General features: G+C 38.3%; 1 protein-coding gene across 1 annotated transcript in view; it reads right to left on the reverse strand.

Annotated features, from left to right (window-relative positions):
• The window catches only part of ANKRD31 (ankyrin repeat domain 31), a 172461-nt gene that overhangs the window by 42908 nt on the left and 107187 nt on the right, over positions 1-22366 (reverse strand). Inside the window, 5 exon segments of the mRNA XM_021084452.1 lie at positions 24-120; positions 5587-5674; positions 11792-11901; positions 14094-14256; positions 19736-19878. Coding sequence (XP_020940111.1) covers positions 24-120; positions 5587-5674; positions 11792-11901; positions 14094-14256; positions 19736-19878 — 601 coding nt within the window.

The following is a 22366-nucleotide window of genomic DNA, read 5'->3' on the forward strand; positions in this document are numbered from 1 at the left end:
GGATTCCTCTCCTTTTCACTCACCTGTATTTTTTAGCTAGATCATCCCTTTCTGCCTTCTGCTTGGCAAGCACATCATCCATAACCTCCTTTATCTTTAACATCTTATCAATGTATTGTTCTAGAAACGTGATAAAATAAAAAGTTGAGAGATAGCAAATGTTAAATTTGGTCACATAGGACTTAGCCTTACTCTTAATTTAAAAAGCCATTATTTCCCCACCCTCTTCCCCAATATCAATGGCCCAGACACATAAATCAAGGCTTATGGAATTATGTCACTGTCTGGAAGTACCCTGAAGCGTATAAGTAAGAGCCCCATACCAAGAAGGAGCAGGCCAGCCTGAGTTCTACTACCGCTACCCCGCTAACTAAGCTTTATGAACCTGGACAAGTCATAGGACCTCTCTGGTCAGCTTCCTCACCTGCGAAATGAGGGTAGTAAAAGAAGATGAATAGGAAGATAAATACTTTGTCTGTTAAAAATTATTTCCTTTTTGAGTTCCCATGTGGCTCAGTGGGTTATGAACCTGACTAGTAACCATGAGGACACAGGTTCAATCCCTGGCCTTGCTCAGTGGGTTAAAGGATCTGGCGTTGCCGTGAGCTGTGGTGTAGGTCTCAGACACAGCTCGGTCCCGTGTTGCTGTCTGTGGCTGTGGTGTAGGCCGGCAGCTACAATTCTGATTCAACCTCTAGCCTGGGAACCTCCATGTGCCTCAGGTGTAGCCCTAAAAAACAACAACAAAAAAATTACTTTTTAAAATACAAAAGGAATACACTATCAATGTAAAGAAAAATTTAAAATAATATGAATGTTTACAGAGAAAATAATATGAATGTTTAGTGAGTATCCCACTCACCTAACTGCTTCTCTCACTCCACGAAAGAGATTGCTATTAATACTTTGGTAAGGGTGTGTGTGTAAATTTTTAAATATATTTATTTAATGTTTGTTCTATGTATTTATACTACACACAACAACTTATTGTATGTATTTAAAAATAAGAATCATGCTATCGGTTCTTGTTCTTTTACACTTAACATTTAGATAGGGCTATATGACATCTCAGGCCAGTTATAGATCTACATGGAATTGTTTTTATAATAATTACCTAAATTTTCCCTGCTTTCTTCCATTGCTTCCCAAGTAAAAGCATCATGACCCCTTCCCCATCACAAATTAACAGCCTTTACATGTAAATGTCAATTATGTCCAAATCCAAATTCTCAAAAAGGAAATTGAAAGGTTTAGATGAATACATTTTATTTCTTTCAAGCTACTTGCTATTCATTTCAGTTTTGGCTGTGTTTCTTAAGTTTTTTTCCTAATTCTTTCAGACTGATGCATATTTTTCTAGATAATTTAATTAGACAAAATCAGTGGTGGAAAAATGACGTAAAGTTCATAGTTGGAATTCGTTCCAGAACCTCTCTTTGCAAATCAAACAAATGGGAGTTCCCATCATGGCTCAGGGGAAACGAATCTGCCTAGTATCCATGAGGATGCAGGTTCGATCCCTGGCCTTGCTCAGTGGGTTAAGGATCCAGCATTGCTGTGAGCTGTGGTCTAGGTAGCAGACTCAGATCCTGTGTCGCTATGGTTGTGGCATTAGGCCGGCAGCTCTGATTCTACTCTTAGCCTGGGAACCTCCATATGCCGAGGGTGCAGCCCTAAAAAGACAAACAAAAAACAAAACACACACAAAAAACAAAAAAAGCAAATCAAATTATTTGACAAGTTGAGTCAGTGTTCCTGGAGTAGTTTCTATCTCCCTAATACTATGGCAAAAGATTAGTTTCACAATGCGATATGTGTGAGCTAACAAAAGGGAGAAACCTGTATGATAAGAATTTAGATAAGAATTTGTTTAGCAGATTTGACACTTTAATAAAAGATATTTACATTATCTATGTACCCTGTCACCAGCAGGGGTTTTCTTTTTTTCTTCATTTTTTTAGCTGAATCTATAGCATAAAGAAATTCCTGGGCCAGGGATCAAACCTGCAACACAGCTGCTGAGTGACAACACCAGAGCTGCTGCAGTGATAACACCAGATCCTTAACTCTGTATGTCACAGGGGAACTTTCTTTGAGTTTTAAACCACAGGTTAAAAAAAAAATCATAGTAATCTACATATTTCTATAAGAATGGACATAAAGATATTTTACATGTAACTTGATCCTATATACTTATTACGAGAATCAAAATTAATCAGTGGTATCTTAGAGAAAATCTAGAAACTGCCCTACTGTGTGTAGGATTTTAATACATGATAATGAGGCATTAGAGAGAGGAATTATTCAACAAATAAGAGTAGGCAAATGGGATAGTGATATGGGAGAAAGCCCTATTTTATCCTTATACCACATGCGGTAAAGAGATTTTAGATGAATTACAGATTTAACATACTTAGAAAAATAACATATAAAATGTTTAAAATGAACATTTTTCTGCCTCAATTCAGTTGAGGGACTAAAGATACTTGATATCAGTGGCCGAAATAGCTCAGGAGAGCATTAGGCTGAAGATCTTTGATATCAAAGTGAATATAAGACATCTGTATGAGAAAAGTTTACAAAGAAATGTACACAATGAAATTCATTACTCTTGGATCTCTCAACAGATCAAAGATAATATAAAAAGTGTCAGAATATGGAGGTGGTGAATTTGTGAGGCTGTTTCTTTAGAGAGCTGTAGCTTAACTGTGTGGGATTCTCCAACCTGAGCCATAAAAGTAAGAGGTGAGAGGGTTCCTCTCCTTTACCTCAAGCATAAAGGGGTAGTTTCTCAAAGTGCTATTAACAGCATAACACCCTTTTGTTGGGGTGATAATGGACCCATATCTGACTTCCTCTTTGAACATCCAGAGGTTGTGACCCAGGGAGCTTTTGCAGCAGGACAAAAAGAAAGTTGCTACTGTGCTAGGAATTCATTGTCCTTCCTTCTAATAGGAAAAAATTAAGTTATAAAGTTTGGGGGTGGGGAGGGGAGAAATGTTTCTAATCTTGGAAGCACTAAAAAAATAGCAAAGAACCTGACACACTCTACTTTACAGAATTTTGAGAATTTGAGAATTTCTGTATTTAAGCACACACTAACAGGTTACAAATAAAAAGACAGTTAAGTGGCAAAAAAAGATTTTGCAGCAGCTGTGGCAGAAAAGGGGTCAATAACTTGATTATATAAAATGGCTCCAATTTTTTATTTTTTTAAGTTCAGAATCTTTAGAAAAAAAAAATTTTTTTTTTTTTATGGCCACAGCCACGGCATATGCAAGTTCCCGGGCCAGGGACTGACTCCAAGCCAAGGCTGTGACCTTCACTGTGGCTGTGGCAATACCAGATCCTTTAACCTACTGCACCAGGCTGGGGATGGAACTCAAGTCTCTGCAATGACCTGAGCCACTGCAGTCAGTTTCTAAACACACTGTACCACAGCAGGAACTCCTTTTATTTCATTCTTAAAAGTTTTAATTGAGGTATAGTTGATTTACAACGTTGTGATAATTTCTGCTGTACAACAATATGATTCAGTTATATACATATACACATATCCATTCTTTTTCAGATTTTCCTGTATAGGTTATCACAGAATATTGAGCAGAGTTCCCTGTGCTATACAGCAGGTTCTCTTTGACCATCCATTCCATATACAACAGTGTGCATATACCAAGCCCAAACCCCCCATCCACTCCTTCCCCCCACCTGTCCCCTTTGGTAACTGTTAAGTTTGTTCTCAAAGTCTGTCAGCCTGTTTCTGTTTTGTAAATAAGTTCATTTGCATTATTTTTTTAGACTCCACATGTAAGTGATATCATATGATGCTTTTCTTTCTCTCTGACTTACAAAATGGCTCCAGTTTATTAACAAACAGGAGAGTCAATTTATGAAACAGAAAATAAAACTAGTGAATAATAATAATAATAATAATAAGGCAAGTGAAAATATGAGGGTTATCTTCTGATTAAAGAGGAAAAATTATTTTATTTGAAAATACTGATGCAGTGTAAAGGAAAACAAACATTAAGGTACACTGGTGGAAGTATAAATTATTATTTAACAGTTTAGGAAATCAATTTACTAATATGAATCAAGAGATTTTAAAATGTTTATATATTTTTGAAATTCTCCTGTGGTACAGCAGGTTAAGGATCCAGAAGTGTCACTGCAGTGGCTTGGGTTGCTGCTATGGTATGGGTTTGATTCCTGGCCTGGGAAACTTCCACATGCCATGGGCATGGCCAAAAGAAGGTCTATATATTTTTGACTCATAATTCCAATTATGTTAATTTTTCCTAAGAAATTAATCCTAAATCTAGAAAAAGCTATGTGTTGTAGAATAGTAAAAAACTGGGAAAACCTAAATGCTCAACAAAAAGAAAAAAATTAAGTAAACTATAGAACATTTATTGAGCAGGATACTTTATAGCCACTAAGAATGATGACTATGAGAGAAAAGAATGTAAAAATAGCACATCTAGCCTGATCCAAACTACACTTCTTAAAAATTTTGCTGAGGTATAATTATATAACTATGTTCTTAGGAAAAAAAGAAAACAAAAACACCAAAATATTGTGGTGGGGCAGTAGGTAATTTTAGCACAGTTTTTCCTCATTATTATTTTTGAAGTGTATCTATTTGCCTTTTCTAATGAAAAAAGTATACATTTGTAAAATTAATCTTAGTTGTGTAAGATATTACAAATACTAAATAAAATATATGGGCTATACATATTGTTTGGAAGTATAAATTATTTCACATTATTTTCCTCAAAATGTAACCCGTATCATGTGTTAGGCCATAACGAGTAGAAGAATGGGTATAATTTTAAAAGAAATAATTTTTTAAGGGTATACAACATGAGTTAGGCTAAGAGATTAATTAACACTTGTATCCTGCCACACAAAAGATTGATGAGATACTTTAAGTTACTTTATATTTAATCAATCACTTTTAACATTCAGATCTACATCTCTGAAGAGCTACTTTCTACCTTGTAAATCATAACTCAAGAAAATTAGCTGTGAGCTATCAAAGGTTTACAAATTTCACTGGGGTTTTGAGAAATTAGATTAGGTCAGGGATCAGAATCTAATGTACTACTTGGAATCCCTAGTGTTTTGTAAACAGAAAGGCATCTATGCAGTAAGACATTCACCTGGTAAATGTGCTCACCTGAAAGGTATAAGGATTTACTCTACTTGTGCCACCACTACTCATTTCTTTTCTGATTTTCTTTTAAGAATTACCATAGCTGGGTGAAGCTGAAAAATCACGTAGTCAAATAATTTTGTCATATCTCTATCTAAACATTTCACTGGTAGTGGCTGATCTATGATCATGGTTCTGAGTGTTTCTCAAATTATTCATACTATACCTTGACTCTAGAAGTATCTCTATCAACAACTACACAAACTACTGGCTTGCATCATTAATTTCTAATGATCATTCTTGGCATGTCTGCATTTAAAAAGACCACTTTTTCAGCCACTGTAAGCTCTGAAATAAACATGTAACTTAAGAAGATAAGGTAGCAATATCTTAGATGATTGAAACAAACTTGAGAATGAATAAATATTTACCTGCATCTTCAGGAGTTCTTATTTCAAACTGTAATAAATTTTCTTGCTTTTCTTCTATATCTTGTAGAATGGAACTGATGGTCTGATGCTATCAGATAAAAATACCAAAAACTTAATTACATGAAGACAGACATTCTTCTCTGATATGAAATTGACAAATGCTCAATAAAAGTGCTACAGAAAGTGTCTCAAAAATGTTCATTTCCCTTTTTGTTCATAATGTACTCATGATATATTTAAACTTAACTGTATAAATAGTCCATATTGGGGAAAAAAGTAAACTTAGCTATATCTTGATTTATGTAGCAGATCTGAGGCTGGAAAATAGAATGCAAGAGCAGCAACCATACAAAGACTCATAATTTCTCAATGACTTCTGTTATAATTATAGGTACAGGAGAAAGAAAAACCCAAAAAACCCAGGACACAGTATTTAAAAACTACACACATGCAACAAGTTCACTTGAAGGCTTTATGACTATCACTGCACACTGTTAAAATCTCACATATAAGATTTTAGAAACACCAAACACCACACTCTCAAAAACTCACAAAGGGGATTTAAAATCACCTCTTTATGCACTTGTCAGTACTAATATTCCCATGTGAAATGCCTTCAATGACTTCACCCAGATCCCTCTCTTTCTTATAAGAGACAGAATTGCAGAGCAGACTCTGGAACCAGACTGCCTGGGTTTGAATTCTAGCTCCCACTCTTCCTAGCTGGTTGGCTACAGCAAGTTAATCGTCTCCTTGCCTGAACTGAGTAACATGTGAAATGCTTAGGACAGGGCCAGCACAGAGTAAGAGCTCAGTAAGTATTGCTTATTATTATTGTATAAAACCAGTCTCACACATGAAACCTCTAATCTAATCCATACTGCTTTCTCCTTTCTCAGAATTACTTAAGAATTTTAGTGCTACATAAGTTAGCATTAACATGTATAATGTTTTATAGATGGTATTTCCTCCATCAAAATAATGAGATCTTGTAGGCAGGAGCATGGCTTTCATATTTGTATATGGTTTCCACACTCCTGGATACACAGTTTTTGCTCAATAAATGACAATGGATGGACCAATTCACATATCCTTTAATATGTTCTCAATATACATTCATTTTTAAAACATGTAGGTCCTCAAAGCCTTGTAAAGTGCGTTGCTCTAAAATTTTACTATGGTGTCTCCAAGGGATATGGAAAATGCAGATAATAAAACCATCCAGTTATGTGGAAAGGCAATCTCACTGCTGTCATTTAGGAAATGCACTGAAGTGAAACTATAAAATATAAATATTCAATATTTATCTTTTTTTTTTTTTTTTACACTGAATAGCTATGGTTATAAAAGCAAACTAAAGATCTGAATGTGTGCCCAGGCTGAGCCTCTACCTACACGTCTGGATAAAGAAAACATCTTTTGGTGCTGACTTTCCTTGCTGTTCTGCCTCATACTGTAGATGTACTCTGTCTTGTCCACCAGGGGCCAAAACCTTTCACGCTGCACCTGCTCCACATTTCATCACAGACGTGTGGTAACTTTCCCTCTAAGATCCCCCTTCTTCGTCCTTCATTACTACTAGTTTATCTTACCAAAAAAAAAAAAAAATCCTAACTTTGTCTTCAAGCAACTTATAGTTTATACTCTTGTCTACATATAGATAGTTTACACTCTAGTTTATACTCTAATTATTATAAAGCTTCACTATGATTTTATTCCAGATTTGTAACTGTTACTATGGCAGGGTCATCTTTTTTTTTTTTTTTTTTTTGGCCTCTGATACCTCTTTTATAATTTTGTATAATAAAGTGTAGTGATTAAGAGAATACACTCTGGAGCCAGATTGCCTGGAGTTTAAATCTGCCACTGCTACTTAAGAGAAATGTAATTTTGGGTTAAGTTGTCAAACCTTTCTTATTTTAGCTTCCTTTCGATAATGGGGAAGGTAATGAGATTAAAAGAAACTACCCAGAAGGATTATTATGAGGACTATATCAGCTAATATAAAGCACTTAGAGGAAAGCTTACTGTATAATGAGTACTCAGTGAACGTCAACTATTATTACTACTCTGTATTCATTGTATGAGGGTAGAGAAGGAAGCTGCCTACCTGCTGTGATTTGAAGGTGTTAGAAGGTAGCACCAGGAGTTCCCATCGTGGCGCAGTGGTTAACGAACCCGACTAGGAACCATGAGGTTTCGGGTTCGATCCCTGGCCTTGCTCAGTGGGTTAACGATCCGGCGTTGCCGTGAGCTGTGGTGTAGGTTGCAGACGCGGCTTGGATCCAGCGTTGCTGTGGCTCTGGCGTAGGCTGGTGGCTACAGCTCCAATTCGACCCCTAGCCTGGGAACCTCCATATGCTGCGAGAGCGGCCCAAGAAAATGGCAAAAAGACAAAAAAAAAAAGAAGGTAGCACCAAACTAAAATCATCTTTTTTTTTCTTTGCATCTGGCCATAGGATCACCACCTACCTCCAATTTGGTTTGAAATTTTCAATATTTGAAATCTATTTCACATTTACGAAAGATATACTCTCAATGACTTTAAAGTCCTCATATTTCTTTCAAGTTTTTTTCCTTTTCTTTGAAGTTGGTTTTCATTAATCTCCTCTATCTCCATTACATTTCTCTGAGGTTCGGCATCTAAAATGATATACATTAGGAGTTCCCATCATGGCGGAGCAGAAACAAATCCGACTAGGAACCATGAGGTTGTGGATTCGATCCCTGGCCTCACTCAGTGGGTTAAGGATCCAGTGTTTCTATGAGCTGTGGTGTAGGTTGCAGACGCAACGGCTTGGATCTGGCGTTGCTGTGGCTCTAGCGTGAGCCAGCAGCTGTAGCTCCAATTTGACCCCTAGCCTGGGAACCTCCACTGAAAAAAAAAAAGGATACACATTATTCCCGAAGCAAATACATTTAATAACAAATGGTGGTTTTTCCATAATGTTTTCATCTTTCTTGGAAATATACCCTAACGATACTTAAATTAAGGTCAATATGGTGAGCTGAGCTGATATATATAAGGACCCCTTTTCTACTCCCGAAACATAGAAAAATATATTAGACTAGATATAATAAACTTTACACACTACACACAACACACACACATCATACACCACACACACACACACACACACACCCTAAGACCAGCAAAAGAAAGGGGAATGAAATGAAGCCAGCAGTGGCTCATAAAGGATTTGGAACAAACATAGGCACTGGGAGCTGGGTTTTTAATGCCGACAAGGGAATAGGAGATAAGGCTTCAGGCTCACATGAGGAAGGGGTCGTAATGGAGTCCCTTCATAAAACTAGTGACTTTGAGTGGGTGTCCTTTAGCTTAAATAAGGATTAGAAAAATTCTACTTGTCACCTATCCAAGGCTTTGGGTAGAAGATTAGAGACTCCAGTCTATGCTACACATGTATGTGAGAACTAAATTTATACCATCTATGTGGTTCAGGAACCCAAACTAAGAAATTAGCATAAAAACTGGTGTGAAACTGATAAACCTTTAGGGCCCCAGCAGAGGCAGATGTTAAACACAAAGCCTAGGCACACTGAAACTTCCACAGTAAACCACCTGGACTGAAATGAAGTTACATTAAAAAACTGGGAATTCCCATCATGGCTCAGTGGTTAACGAATCGGACTAGGAACCATGAGGTTGCAGGTTCGATCCCCGGCCTTGCTCAGTGGGTTAAGGATCTGGTGTTGCCATGAGCTGTGGTGTAGGTTGCAGATGCAGCCCAGATACTGCGTTGCTGTGGCTGTGGTGTAGGCTGGCAGCTATAGCTCCAATTAGACCTCTAGCCTGGGAACCTCCATATGTCACAGGTGCAGCCCTGAAAAGACAAAAAGACAATAAAAAAAAATTATATACCACATCTTCCGAATATCCAGCACAAATGAACATCTCCTCAGAAAAGAAAATCATGGACTTGGAGAAAAGACTTGTGGCTGCCTGATGAGAGGGGGAGGGAGTGGGAGGGATCGGGAGCTTGGGCTTATCAGACACAACTTAGAATAGATTTACAAGGAGATCCTGCTGAGTAGCATTGAGAACTTTGTCTAGATACTCATGTTGCAACAGAACAAAGGGTGGGGGAAAAATGTAATTATAATGTATACATGTAAGGATAACTTGATCCCCTTGCTGTTTAGTGGGAAAAAAAAAATTATAGGAGTTCCCACTGTGGTTCAGTGGGTTAATAACTCAACTAGTTGCAATCCCTGGCCTCGCTCAGTGGGTTGCAGTGCTATGGCTATGGTGTAGGCCAGCAGCTGCAGATTCAATATGACCCCAAGCCTGGGAACTTCCATGTCACAGGTGCAGCCCACTGCCTTCCCTGCCCCAAAAAATTAGAAACCACATGAAGAATCATATTATCATGAGAAAGAGTCATAAGGAGACTTTAAAATTCCTTTTTAAATGTTTGGAAAAATCTTTTAAAATGCCATCAATATTGTAAGGCAAGATCTCTTTACTACGTTTTTTTAAAACAAAAATTTTGGAGTTCCCTGGTGACCTAGAGGTTAAGATTCTGGTGTTATCACTGCTGTGTGGCTCAGGTTCGATTCCTGAGTTGGGAATATCTGCATGCTATAAGCATGGCCAAAAAACCCACCAAATTTTAAAGGAAACATAGAAGTTCTGGAGTTCCCATAGTGGCACAGCAGAAATGAGTACAACTAGGAACGATGATATTGCAGGTTCAATCCCTGGCCTCGCTCAGTGGGTTAAGGATCTGGTGTTGCCATGAGCTGTGGTGTAGGTTGCAGATGCAGCTCGGATCTGGGGTTGTTGTGGCTGTGGCGCAGGCTGGCAGCTGCAGCTCTGATTTGACCCCTAGCTTGGGAACCTCCATATGCTGCAAGTGTGGCCCTAAAAAGACAAAAGACAAAAAAAAAAAAAAAACCCAAGAAACAAAAAACAAACAAAAAAAACCCCCACAGAATTTCTAGAAATAAAAAATATAGTCATTGAAATCAAATACTCAATGTATGGGTTAAATAGATTAGAAATATATGAAGAGAGAAGTAATAAACTGGAAGAGAGACCAAAGGGTATTACCCAGAATACAGAGCAGAGAGTTAAAAAGAAGAAAAATATGAAAAACATATTAGGAGACAAAGAGACTGGTCTAACAGCCATCTAAACATGAGTTTCAAAAAATGGAGAATACTGACAATGGGGGAGAGGCAATATTCAAAGATATAAGGGCTAAGAGTTTCCAGAATACAAATGAGAAATGCGTCTCCAGATTAAAGGAGCATGTCTAGTACTGAGTATAATTAATACAAACACATATACATTTAGATACAACCTAGTGAAACCACAGAATGTAAAAGAAAAATCTTAAAAACTACATGCTTAAAAGGCATATTATCTACAATAGAATCACAATTAGATTGATAACTGACTTTTCATTCATTACCATAGATACTAGGAACAACATAAGATATTTTTGAAATGCTGGAGCAAACACAATTTAGTTTGAATACTGCTTAAAATATTTCAGGTATTAACCAGTTGATTAGTCATAGTTTAGACTCAATGAGTGATATTTTCCCCTCTATGTGAACAATATTATTATTACATTAAAATATTAATATTACAATAAAATGATATTTCATTGAGAATGCTACTTAAGAAGTTAGTGTCTAGTAAGCTGTGTGTTTTCATCAAACTAAGGATATCCATCTTATAAATTAATATATGCACAACTCTATGTTATTTTTTTCAAAAATATACCTTTACTTGAGAGATTTCACATACAGCAAACACTGTTGCTATAAACCAAGTGGGATCCAGGCTGGTTAAACCAGATTACTTTCCTCTTCTGTCTGGGTTCCAGGATCTTTCCTACTGAGTATACATCCTAGATACTTTTGGGAGTGAGTGGGTTAAGACACACCATGACAGTGATGCTGTCTGTGGAATAAGAAGTAGCCAAAGAACTCAATGCAGGTGTAAAGGTTAGGAGCTGAACTACAATTCTGTGTTCAATGCAGACAGTGGAGAGTTAACATATTTTCTTGACTCATTCTGCTCAATTATGCTATATCATTTTCTTAGGACAAAAACATTTTCAAACTGCATGTCCTTAAAATGGAAAGAGTATTGCCCAATAGCCAATGGCTGGCCGGCCTACAGAATGGCATTTTCCAGGCTGAAGAACAAAAGGATTTCAACTTTACTCACCACAGGAAGGTTTTCTTCTGTTTTCTTTTGATGTGAAAGAGAATGTGTATCGAAAGTTTTGCAGTCCTCACAAAAACACTGTTTTTGTTTTTTTAACCGGATAGCAGGAACTTTAACAAATAAAATTAGAAAATATATTAATGCCTGATGGGAGGGGGAGGGAGTGGGAGGGATCGGGAGCTTGAGCTTATCAGACACAACTTAGAATAGATTTACAAGGAGATCCTGCTGAGTAGCATTGAGAACTATGTCTAGATACTCATGTTGCAACAGAACAAAGAGTGGGGAAAAAAATGTAATTGTAATGTATACATGTAAGGATAACTTGATCCCCTTGCTGTAGAGTGGGGAAAAAAAAAAAAAAGAAAATATATTAAGAATGTGAAAAATTTTGGCCTTATTTTATTAATTATAATGGTGATAGGAATGGAAAGGATACATCAAGTTTATAATTACTATGATGTCCTAATGTTGGTAAGTCCCTTATTATTTATTATTATTATTAATTGACTAATTACAGCTAACATTTATTGAATACTTATCACATGCTGGATATTGAACTCTTCCCCTGCATAATTTTTTTTTTCTTAGGGCTGCACCTGCAGCCTATAGAGGCTTCCAGGTTAGGTGATGAATCAGAGCTGCAGCTGCCGGCCTACGCCACAGACACAGCAGCACCAGATCCAAGCCACATCTGCAACCTATACCACAGCTCACGGCAATCCCAGATCCTTGAACCCACTGAGCGAAGCCAGGGATCAAATCTGCATCCTCATGGATACTAGTGAGATTCTTACTCCACTGAGCCACAACAGGAACTCCTCCCTGAATATTCTTATTTAATCTTCATATGATCTCTGTGAAGTAGGTAGTTATTTGTATTCATTTTACAGAATAGAAACATGAAGCTTAGAGGGATTCAAGAAGTTGCCTAATGTCACGTGCTAGCATTGAAACCAAATTTGATTCAAGCCATGCTCTTAACCACTATGACTATAATTCCTTGTCTCCATAAAGTTCTCTCTGAACTTTTTCTCATTCTGAATTCCCTTTCTCCATGTGGGGGTACCCTATACCTCTCATTCCATAGGGATATATACTAGGAACAACAGAAAAGTGGGAATAAATATAGCACTTTATAACAGAGTGACCAATAACCCCAAATACGGGCATGAGGAGGGAGAGAGAGATGGCTAGGGCTCTAAGAAAGGCCCTGAGCCTATGGATTTACCAATATCGTCAGGTAAAGAAAAGAGGATTTTTCTATCAGTATCACGACTTTGATCCACATGCGATTTAGTTCACTAACCACATAGGACACAATGATCATGCTTGGCTCTGAACAATCATATTGGTAATATGATTCTTCCCCTGAAAACCAACAGTTGGTAAAAACTGGTAGGCTGGGGGAAAGCATGTGACAGGGGTTCTCTTCCCAATGTTCTCCCTCACAGAGAGGAGAGATCAATTCCTGGATTTCTTCTTCTATGCATCAAGCCTCAAGCCATGAGGGAAAAGGAAGAACAATTTCCTCTACCTCTACTCAACACTTGCAAAATTGTGTTCAACTGCCTGTTTTCTAGTTAGTCTCCCTGCAACACTGGAAGTTGGAAGCTCCTCTTGGGCAAGTGCCTGGTTTGTATAGCATATGCTTAACAAATGTATGTTTTCTAAATCACTGTTCACTAGATGCTTATTGCTTATATACAACTATTGCATTATTATTTAAATGCAAACTATTGCTAAAGAATGGTTCACAAAATTTTACCTGACTATACATTCCCTTGAAATATTCTTTCTACTACAATATATATTACACATACACACACATACATATTTGCTTAACAGATTCATATTCTAGCACTAGAATACTAGAGTCTGGAAAAGTTGCCATCAGGTCAAATTTTGCATGAATCATTACAAATTCTGAAGTAATGGAATCCTAGTTGCAAAGAGTTTAATATAATGTCATCCTTTTCCAGTCTCACTACAAGTAAACCAATCTGCATAGTTCCAGTAACATCCCTATCTCAGATCCAGTGTTAGGGAGATTGACTGTTTAATGCATGGTACATGTTTCATTTCAAAATACAATTCCAATACAGTAGGATCATATATGATCCATAAATTAAACCAAGTTTGGATATGCTATCACTAAAAATAAAGGATGCTTTTCAAGAGTTTAAAAAACATACGAATCATTTATTCCCAGTTAAGAAACAATTTACACAAATCTGAAGATTTTTTCCCCTAAGCACAAGTATACACTTGTATAAAAAGCCAGCTATATTGCCCTACATACCAGTGACTACAGCATCAGTCTCATCTCTATTATGAGTCTCAATAGCACCATAAGATTTTAGCAGGTCTTTCATGTTTTCATCATCTGCTTTATCCAAAGCAGTCTTCTGCTTCTGATCCTTTTGATTGGGGTTTGCTCCATGCTGCAGTAGAATCTCGGCTGCCTAGAAGGTATTTTTTCAAAGTTATTTCTACAGACACCTAAGATCAGTAATTTCTCCTTTCACTGTAAGACATTACTACAAAATATTAAAAGTTATCAAAGAGTTTTCAAACTCTGACCAAGAAAATTTTGATTAAGTTTGATATGACAACTGTAAAGTGATCCACTGATTTGGGCTGATCTGTCCTCACAGGAGAACAAAACAAGCAGTACCAGATATGCTGCTTTCACTGCCATAAGAGGCAGATTTAGGTAGGCTGATGTGCAGAAGGATTTATTCTATATCTTTAACAAAGCCCTTGATCGTCCCCTAAGCTGCTAGAGGATAGGGTGGGAAGGGAGCAAGGATCATTTCAAGATCATATTATATTATATTATAAGCTGTATTAAAAATTGCTATTAGGAATTCCCATTGGGGCTCAATGGGTTATGAACCCAACTGGTATCCATGAGGATGTGGGTTTGATACTTGTTCTTGCTCAGTGGGTTAAGGATCAGGTGTTACTGCAAGCTGTGGTGTAGGTCGCAGGCAAGGCTCAGATCTGGTGTTGCTGTGCTGCGATGTAGGCCAGAAGCTGCAGTTCCAATTGGGCCTCGAGCCTGGGAACTTCCATGTGCTATGGGTGTGACCCTAAAAAGCAAAAAACAAAACAAAATAAAATTGCCATTAGACGTAGTTGAATAAAGTTCTATTTGAACTATATTTCAGATATGTTTATTGTTTAGGAGGTTTTATGAGCTATCCCAGGAACCTAATGCCCATTCTAATAATCTCTGTGCAAATATGTTATATCTCCTAAATATATGACCTACAATCATAGAATGTTAACAAAATAAAAAAACAGAAATAATCCACTCCAACCCCATCTTCTACAGAAGAGGAAGCTAAGGTCAAAGAGCAATGCTCTAACACTTTGGGGGTTGAAATTTCTAATATAAATAACATTTCTTGGAATAAGTCAAAATTGTATATTAGAATTAAATTTGTAATTGATTAAAGTTAAAACATGATTAGTTGACAATATAAGTCAATTAGTAAAATCAGCCAATGATTTCATCTGCACAAGGCAAGCAAGTGATTCAAACCATTGAAAAAACCTTCTGAATTCATAAGAATGGTCAAATATGGTAAAAATATGCTATGTGCGAGTAGTAGCTTCTCTCTCTCTACTTGTGTCCAGGCATGGAGAAGCAGAAAAATTCAGGAGCAAATGAGCCAGTAGAAATTACAAGGATAGTCCCTTTATTTGTTCTGTCAGCCTAGAGTTAGCTCAGCATACAGGAAAGCATATTTGTTTTAAAGTCAAGCAGAAAACTCACTCCTACTACTCACTATGTCCTTGGGCAAATTACTTATCATCTGAAACTCGTTTTTATCACCTATGAGGATTAAATGTGAGCCCTTGTAAGGTATTTGGCACACAGTGGGGCTTAGGAAAATAGTTCCCTAATCAGCCCTGTATAAGCTCGGTAATGGTTCTGCCCATCTTCTCTGCTGGCTTTTTGCCTAGCCTTAGACAGTTTTCTTATACACATTTGTAGATCAGCCAAAGGGATTTCTTTCTTTTTTTTTTTTTTTTCTTTTTGATCTTTTTGTCTTTTTCAGGGCTGCACCTGCAGCATATGGAGGTTCCCAGGCTAGGGGTTGAATCGGAGCTGTGGCTGTCAGCCTATGCCAGAGCCACAGCAATGCAGGATCCAAGCCAAGTCTGCAACCTACACCACAGCTCACGGCAACGCCGGATCCTTGACCCACTGAGCAAGGTCAGGGATCGAACCCAAGTCCTCATGGATGCTAGCTGGGGTCATTAATCACCGAGCCACGATGGGAACTCCAAAATGAGGGGATTTCTCTTTAAATCTCTGGAGAGTTCTCTTGGTACAGATCTTTTCCATCCGGTATTTTGCCCCATAAATTCTCACTGTTGGAGCCTTTTAAACTCCAAATTTTATCTTTTCAACTCACTGAGACCATAGGGCTATGTTTTCTTCCTCCCTAAGCATTCTCCTGGAAACTTCCTCTAGTCCATAATGTGGGGCAGTCATAGGGCTCATCTCATTTGCTTCATTTTGCTCAGGGACCAATGCCCTCTGCTGCATGTGGTCCAATATCTCAAAAATTTTATTTAATATATTTTGCTCATGTTTCTAGTTGTTAAGGTGGGAAGGGATATCTTTTCCCTGCTATTCTATCTTGTCCAAAAGTGGATGTCCATCCCTACCCACATTTTATCTTTTTAAAAAATCATTTCCTTTCAGAGTTCCCTCATGGCTCAGTACCTTAAGGACCTGGTGTTGTCACTGCAGTGGCTCTGGTTAGAGCTGTGGCAGGGGTTCAATCCCTGGCCTGGGGGATTTTTGCATGCCACGGGCATGGCCGTACGAAAAAAATCTTACCTTTCATTCTCTTTTTTCTTATCTTTTTATTCTTTACATTTAAAAAGGTAGAATACATGAATGCATGACCATCTTGAAATAAGTTAAATAGAAAATAAGTGTTTTTTTTTTTTTTGCTTTTTAGGGCCACACCCACAGCATATAGAAGCTTTCAGGCTAGGGGTCGAGTCAGAACTGCAGGTGCCAACCTACACCACAGCCACAGCAACATGGGATCCAAGCTGCATCTGCGACCCACACCACAGCTCACGGCAATGCCGGATCCTTAACTCACTGAATGGAGCCAGGAATTGGACCCCCATCCTCGTGGATACTAGCCAGGTTCATTATCATTGAGCCACAATGGGAACTCCAAGATTTTTTTTTAATTGAAAATTAAAAAGAAAATAAGGTATTTAATAACTGCATGTAGTCATGCATGAAAGAAAATTAAGAATTAAGTATATAGGATGCTACAGAATTGATCCTGATTAGGTATATAAAACCATGTGTTTAACTCTCTTGCTCTCTTTTTAATCTTCCTAGATAATCTATCAATATTCTATCTCAAAATAAAGTAATATGGACAAAAAGGAAAAAATGAGTCAGAAATGAAATGAGCCAATGACAGAAGAACTGTCACATGGTGGGAAAATTAATGAAGATATGAGGAAAGATGCTTGCAGTATGTCAGTGTCAAAGGAATTGAAATATCATTAAAAATACTACCTCCTTCTTTTCAAATAGAACATTTCTCCTTAAAATAAAGGCAATAAAGATATGAAAGGTTATCCTTAGGTAAGAGGATATAAATGATCCTCTAGATCAAGCAACAGCAAACTATGGCCCACGGGCCAAATCCAGTCTGCTGCCTGATTCTGTAAATAAAGTTTTGCTGGCACATAGCCAAACCCACTCATTTCCATACTACTTATGGTTGCTTTTGCACTAGAACAGCAGCCGAGTAACTGCAATAGACATTGTATGGCCCAGAAAACCTAGACTGTTGATTTTCTAGCCCTTTTCAGGAAATATCTGCCAATCCTTGCTCTAGACCAAAGCTGGCCAACAGAGTTTCCTGTGATGATGGAATGTTCTAATCTGCACTGTCCAATATGGGAGCCACTTGTTGCATGTGGTTATTGAGCCCTTCAAATACGGCTAATACGAAAATTTTTAAATTTTGATTTAATTGATTTAAAATTGAAATTGAAATAGCCACATGTGGTTAGCGGCTACAATACAGAACAGTATAGCTCTAGATCAAAATCCTTGTTCAGGGGTAAAGATACCTTTATCTTTTTTAAGCATCAGAACGAGGCTTGGAACTCAAGCTTTCCAATACCAGTTCGGTGTTTTACCTACTAAACCAAGCTCCACTTCTGCTATTTCCTGTGGTTAATTTTCAATTCTTGAATTTATCTTCACATTGGACCCTCATATATGAGTAATCACTTTCTCCAACCACATAAGTTACCAAATTACTATGAGAGAAGCTAGAATCTTCAAAACAGGAAAAATCTCACTCATGAAGGCCACTTACAAAATCCAATCCTATCAAATACGCCCCCCCCCCACCCCCGGCCTGGCCCTGGCTCATTAACATGGCTTTTTCCCCATCCATCAAGTCCACATCTTTTTCTTGGTTTTTGGTCAGCTTACCACTGATCACTGATATTATAAACCATCAACAATAAAATGGAAATATACTATGCATGATTATAAAGTCAAAATGCTCAGATGTAGGACTTCCTGAAGTCTTGTATTAAATAAGGTTGCAGAAATGCTTGAAGTACCTGTGACTCCATTGATGCTGATGCAGCTATGTATCCTTGCTACGCTGCTGTAATAAAGCTTAGCTCTTAAGTACAACCACATCTGAGCTCTGTAACACCTAATAAATTTTCAAGTATAGGGGTGGTGTTGGGGAGACTCTTATATTCTATTTTTCAAGATAATGTCCAAAATCTTGATTCTACCACTATAAAGTGTTGGCTCTTATTTAAGTGGTTTCACTTTAAGTGGGCTTTTCTCTGTACAAATAACCAGTAAGCTCATCATTTTAATGATTCTCCTTGTTTGCTTTCTTCCACTGCACAACCACACGATCTTGAGATTTTGTCTACTCTTTTTTATTTTAAAAATCTTAAAGGTCAAAGAGCTTCTCTGGTCAAAAGAAGCCTCCCTGGACATTAGTCCATCCATCTGACATTATTCTTCATCAAGTCAGCAGCTGCAGCTTCAACTCAACCCCTAGCCTGGGAATTTCCATATGTAAGGCCCTAAAAAGCCAAAAAAAAAAAAAAAAAAATTGAGGAATTTTAATGTCTAGATTTGAAATTCAGTGTTACTGAAATAATGACCCTAGTAATTTTCTCTTGTGAAACTTTTACCCAAATTTTTTCAAAACTTCAAACCCACTGAGAAATTCTGAGTTTAAAAAAAGTCTAGCTGTCACATATACCACCATCATTACATAGACTCTTTTATGCACAAGAGTAAATCATTTAAGGCAACTATAAACGGAATGTGTTACACTGAAAGGTTGTGTTTACTTTGAGGTTTTTTTTTTTTTTTTTTTTTTTTCCTGTCTTTTTGCCATTTCTTGGGCCGCTTCCGCAGCATATAGAGGTTCCCAGGTTGGGGTCTAATCGGAGCTGTAGTCACCAGCCTATGCCACAGCCACAGCAATGCGGGATCTGAGCCACGTCTGTGACTAACACCACAGCTCACGGCAATGCCAGATCCTTAACCCACTGAGCAAGGCCAGGGATCGAACCCACAACCTCATGGGTCCTAGTTGGATTCGTTAACTACTGAGCCATGGCAGGAACTCCAGGTTGTGTTTACTTTGAACCCTTGCATTTAATTCTGACTTACATGAACTGCATGATGAAGAGAAAATGAAAAAAATAATTAGGAAATGTACTTACTACTTTCTAATCTACATACAATATCATATTCATTTGTGCTTTTAAGCAGTGTTTAAAAAATCCTTTGTTTTAAGGAATCATTTTAGTTCTCTATTTAAGAAACCTTCATTGTTTTCACTTTTTTTTTTTTTAAGAGAAAGTAATAGGAACCGAATCTGATGTACACTGTACCTTTAAATGACTGTTTGCAACAGCATCATGTAAGGGCAGAATTCCATCTACATTTTCACAATTAACATTAGCACTAGCTTTTAACAGCTCTACAATTACATCATTACATCCCTCACTAGCTGCCTCATGAAGTGGTGTCCAACCTAAAAAAGAAAAAAACAAGCTGTTTATAATTCAATACTCAAGTAATATCTTCATGATTAAGTTTATTTGAATTAATGACATTGATATCTATATTGATTCAAATGTACATACTAAGTATTGCACAAGAAATAATGTTTAAAACAGGCTGCCTTAAGATCCTCTCAACCCACAGCTGCCCTTGGACTTGGCCCTGCACACCAAAGGGCCAAGGATCTGACCCTGTCCTCCAGGGCACAGGACATCCAGGGCTCTACTGCCAGAGACCCTAGTACCCAGCTCCATCCACAAATAGAGAGACACCAGCTCCAGAAACCCCTGGGCCCCAGCCTTGCCCACTAGCAAGCTTGCTCTAGTCTCAGGAATAGCCTCATTCACCAGCAGGTAAAACCAGCCCCAGGACAACTACAGCCTGAAGGCCTGCTGTGGCAGGACCTAGCTACCCATCAGCAGACCAGCATAAACCCAAGGTCCAGATGGGCCCCTGTCCTGCCCAGCAGCAGGCTAACCAAAACTTCATGACACAATGAATCGCACAGCCATCTGTGCTGGGAACTGGCCCCACCCATCAGCAGTCTGATATCAGCTTTGCAATCTGGAGCCCTGAAGTCAGTCCCCAGGACCTGACTCTGCTTGCCAGTGGGCTAGCACTAATCCCAGGAACCAGCTTCACCCACTGGCAGGTGGGCACCAGCCCAGGAATCTCCTGTATCTGGACTCTGCCCAGTGGTGGGCCCCTTAGGGTTCAGCAGCCAGCCACCTCTTAACTGAGCCCCACCAACCAGTGGCCAACAGCCTCCACAAAAAGCAGAGCCTGGCTGGACATTCTCATGGTGGCTCAGCAGTAAAAAGCTTGACTAGTTTATCCATGAGGATGTGGGTTTGATTCCCTGGTCTTGCTCAGTGGGTTAAGGATCTGGCCTTACCACGAGCTGTGGTGTAGGTCGCAGACATGGCTCAGATCCTACATTGCTGTGGCTGTGGTGGAGGCTGGCAGCTGCAGCTCAATTCCTCTCCTGGAAACTTCCATATGCCACAGGTATGGCTGTAAAAAGACAAAAAAGACAAAAAAAAAAAAGCAGGGCCTGGCAATGAACTCAACTAAGGGCAAACCAAGCCTACCAGACTGCCCAAATCAGTCAGCCTGCCACAAGAGTAGGACAGAGGCAGCCCACATAGGGGGCACCCACAGAGCAGAGGGGAGTGTGCAGGTGGGAAGCATAAGACATCTAAAAAGACCAATTCTCCAACGCTGGAAAATGTAAACAATCTACCAGATACACGAGAAACAAAAATAGCAAGCTAGGCAAAATAAGGCAATAGGGATCATGTCTAAATGAAGGAACAAGATGAAGCCCCAGAAGAAGATCTAAGTGAAGTGAAGATAGGAAATCTACCTAAGAAAGAGTTCAAGGTAATGACTATAAGGATAATCAAAGAACTTGGAAGAAGAATAGGTAAACAGAGTGAGAGGTTAGAAGTTTTTAACAAAGAGTTAGAAAATAGGAGTTCCCGTCGTGGCGCAGTGGTTAACGAATCTGACTAGGAACCATGAGGTTGCGGGTTCGATCCCTGCCCTTGCTCAGTGGGTTAACGATCCGCTGTTTCCATGAGCTGTGGTGTAGGTCGCAGACGCGGCTCGGATCCTGCGTTGCTGTGGCTCTGGCGTAGGCTGGCAGCTATAGCTCCGATTTGACCCCTAGTCTGGGAACCTCCATATGCCGCGAGAGTGGCCCACGAAATAGCAAAAAGACCAAAAAAAAAAAAAAAAAAAAAAAAAAGAAAATAGGAAGAACACTCAAACAAGAGATAAAAAACAAAAACTGAAATGGCATGATAGCTGAAAACTTCCTTAACTTGGGAAAGAAAACATACCCAAGTCCAGAATGCACAGACAGACTCAAATAGGATCAACCTCAAGAGGATGACACCAAGACATCTATTTTATAACTGAAATAGTATAATTTAAAGAAAAAGAAAGAATATTAAAAACAGCAAAGGAAAAGCAGTAAATAACATACAAGGGAACGTCCATAAGGCTATTAGCTGACTTTTCAACAGAAGTCTGAAGGTCAAAAGGTAGTGCATTATATATTTAAAGTGATGAGACAGAAAAACCCATAACCAAAAATACTCTATCCAGCAAGGCTCTCATTCAAGTTTGATAAAAAGATCAAAAGTTGTACAGACAGGAGTTCTCTTGTGTGCAGTGGGTTAAGGATATGGTACTGTCACTACAGTGGCTTGGGTTGCTGCTGTGGTGCAGGTTTGATCCCTGGCTTAGGAATTTCCATATGCTGTGGGCATAGCCAAAAAAACAAACAAAAAAATTGTAAAGACAAGCAAGAGGTAAAAGAGTTCAGCACCACCAGACTACCTTTATGAGAAATGTTAAAGGGACTTCTCTAAGCAAAAGAGAAAAGGCCACAGCTAGAATACGAACATTATAAAAGGAAAAAGCTCACCAATAAAGGCAAATATACAGTAAAG

Source organism: Sus scrofa, chromosome 2 (assembly GCF_000003025.6).
Source record: "Sus scrofa isolate TJ Tabasco breed Duroc chromosome 2, Sscrofa11.1, whole genome shotgun sequence".
NCBI lineage: Eukaryota > Metazoa > Chordata > Mammalia > Artiodactyla > Suidae > Sus > Sus scrofa.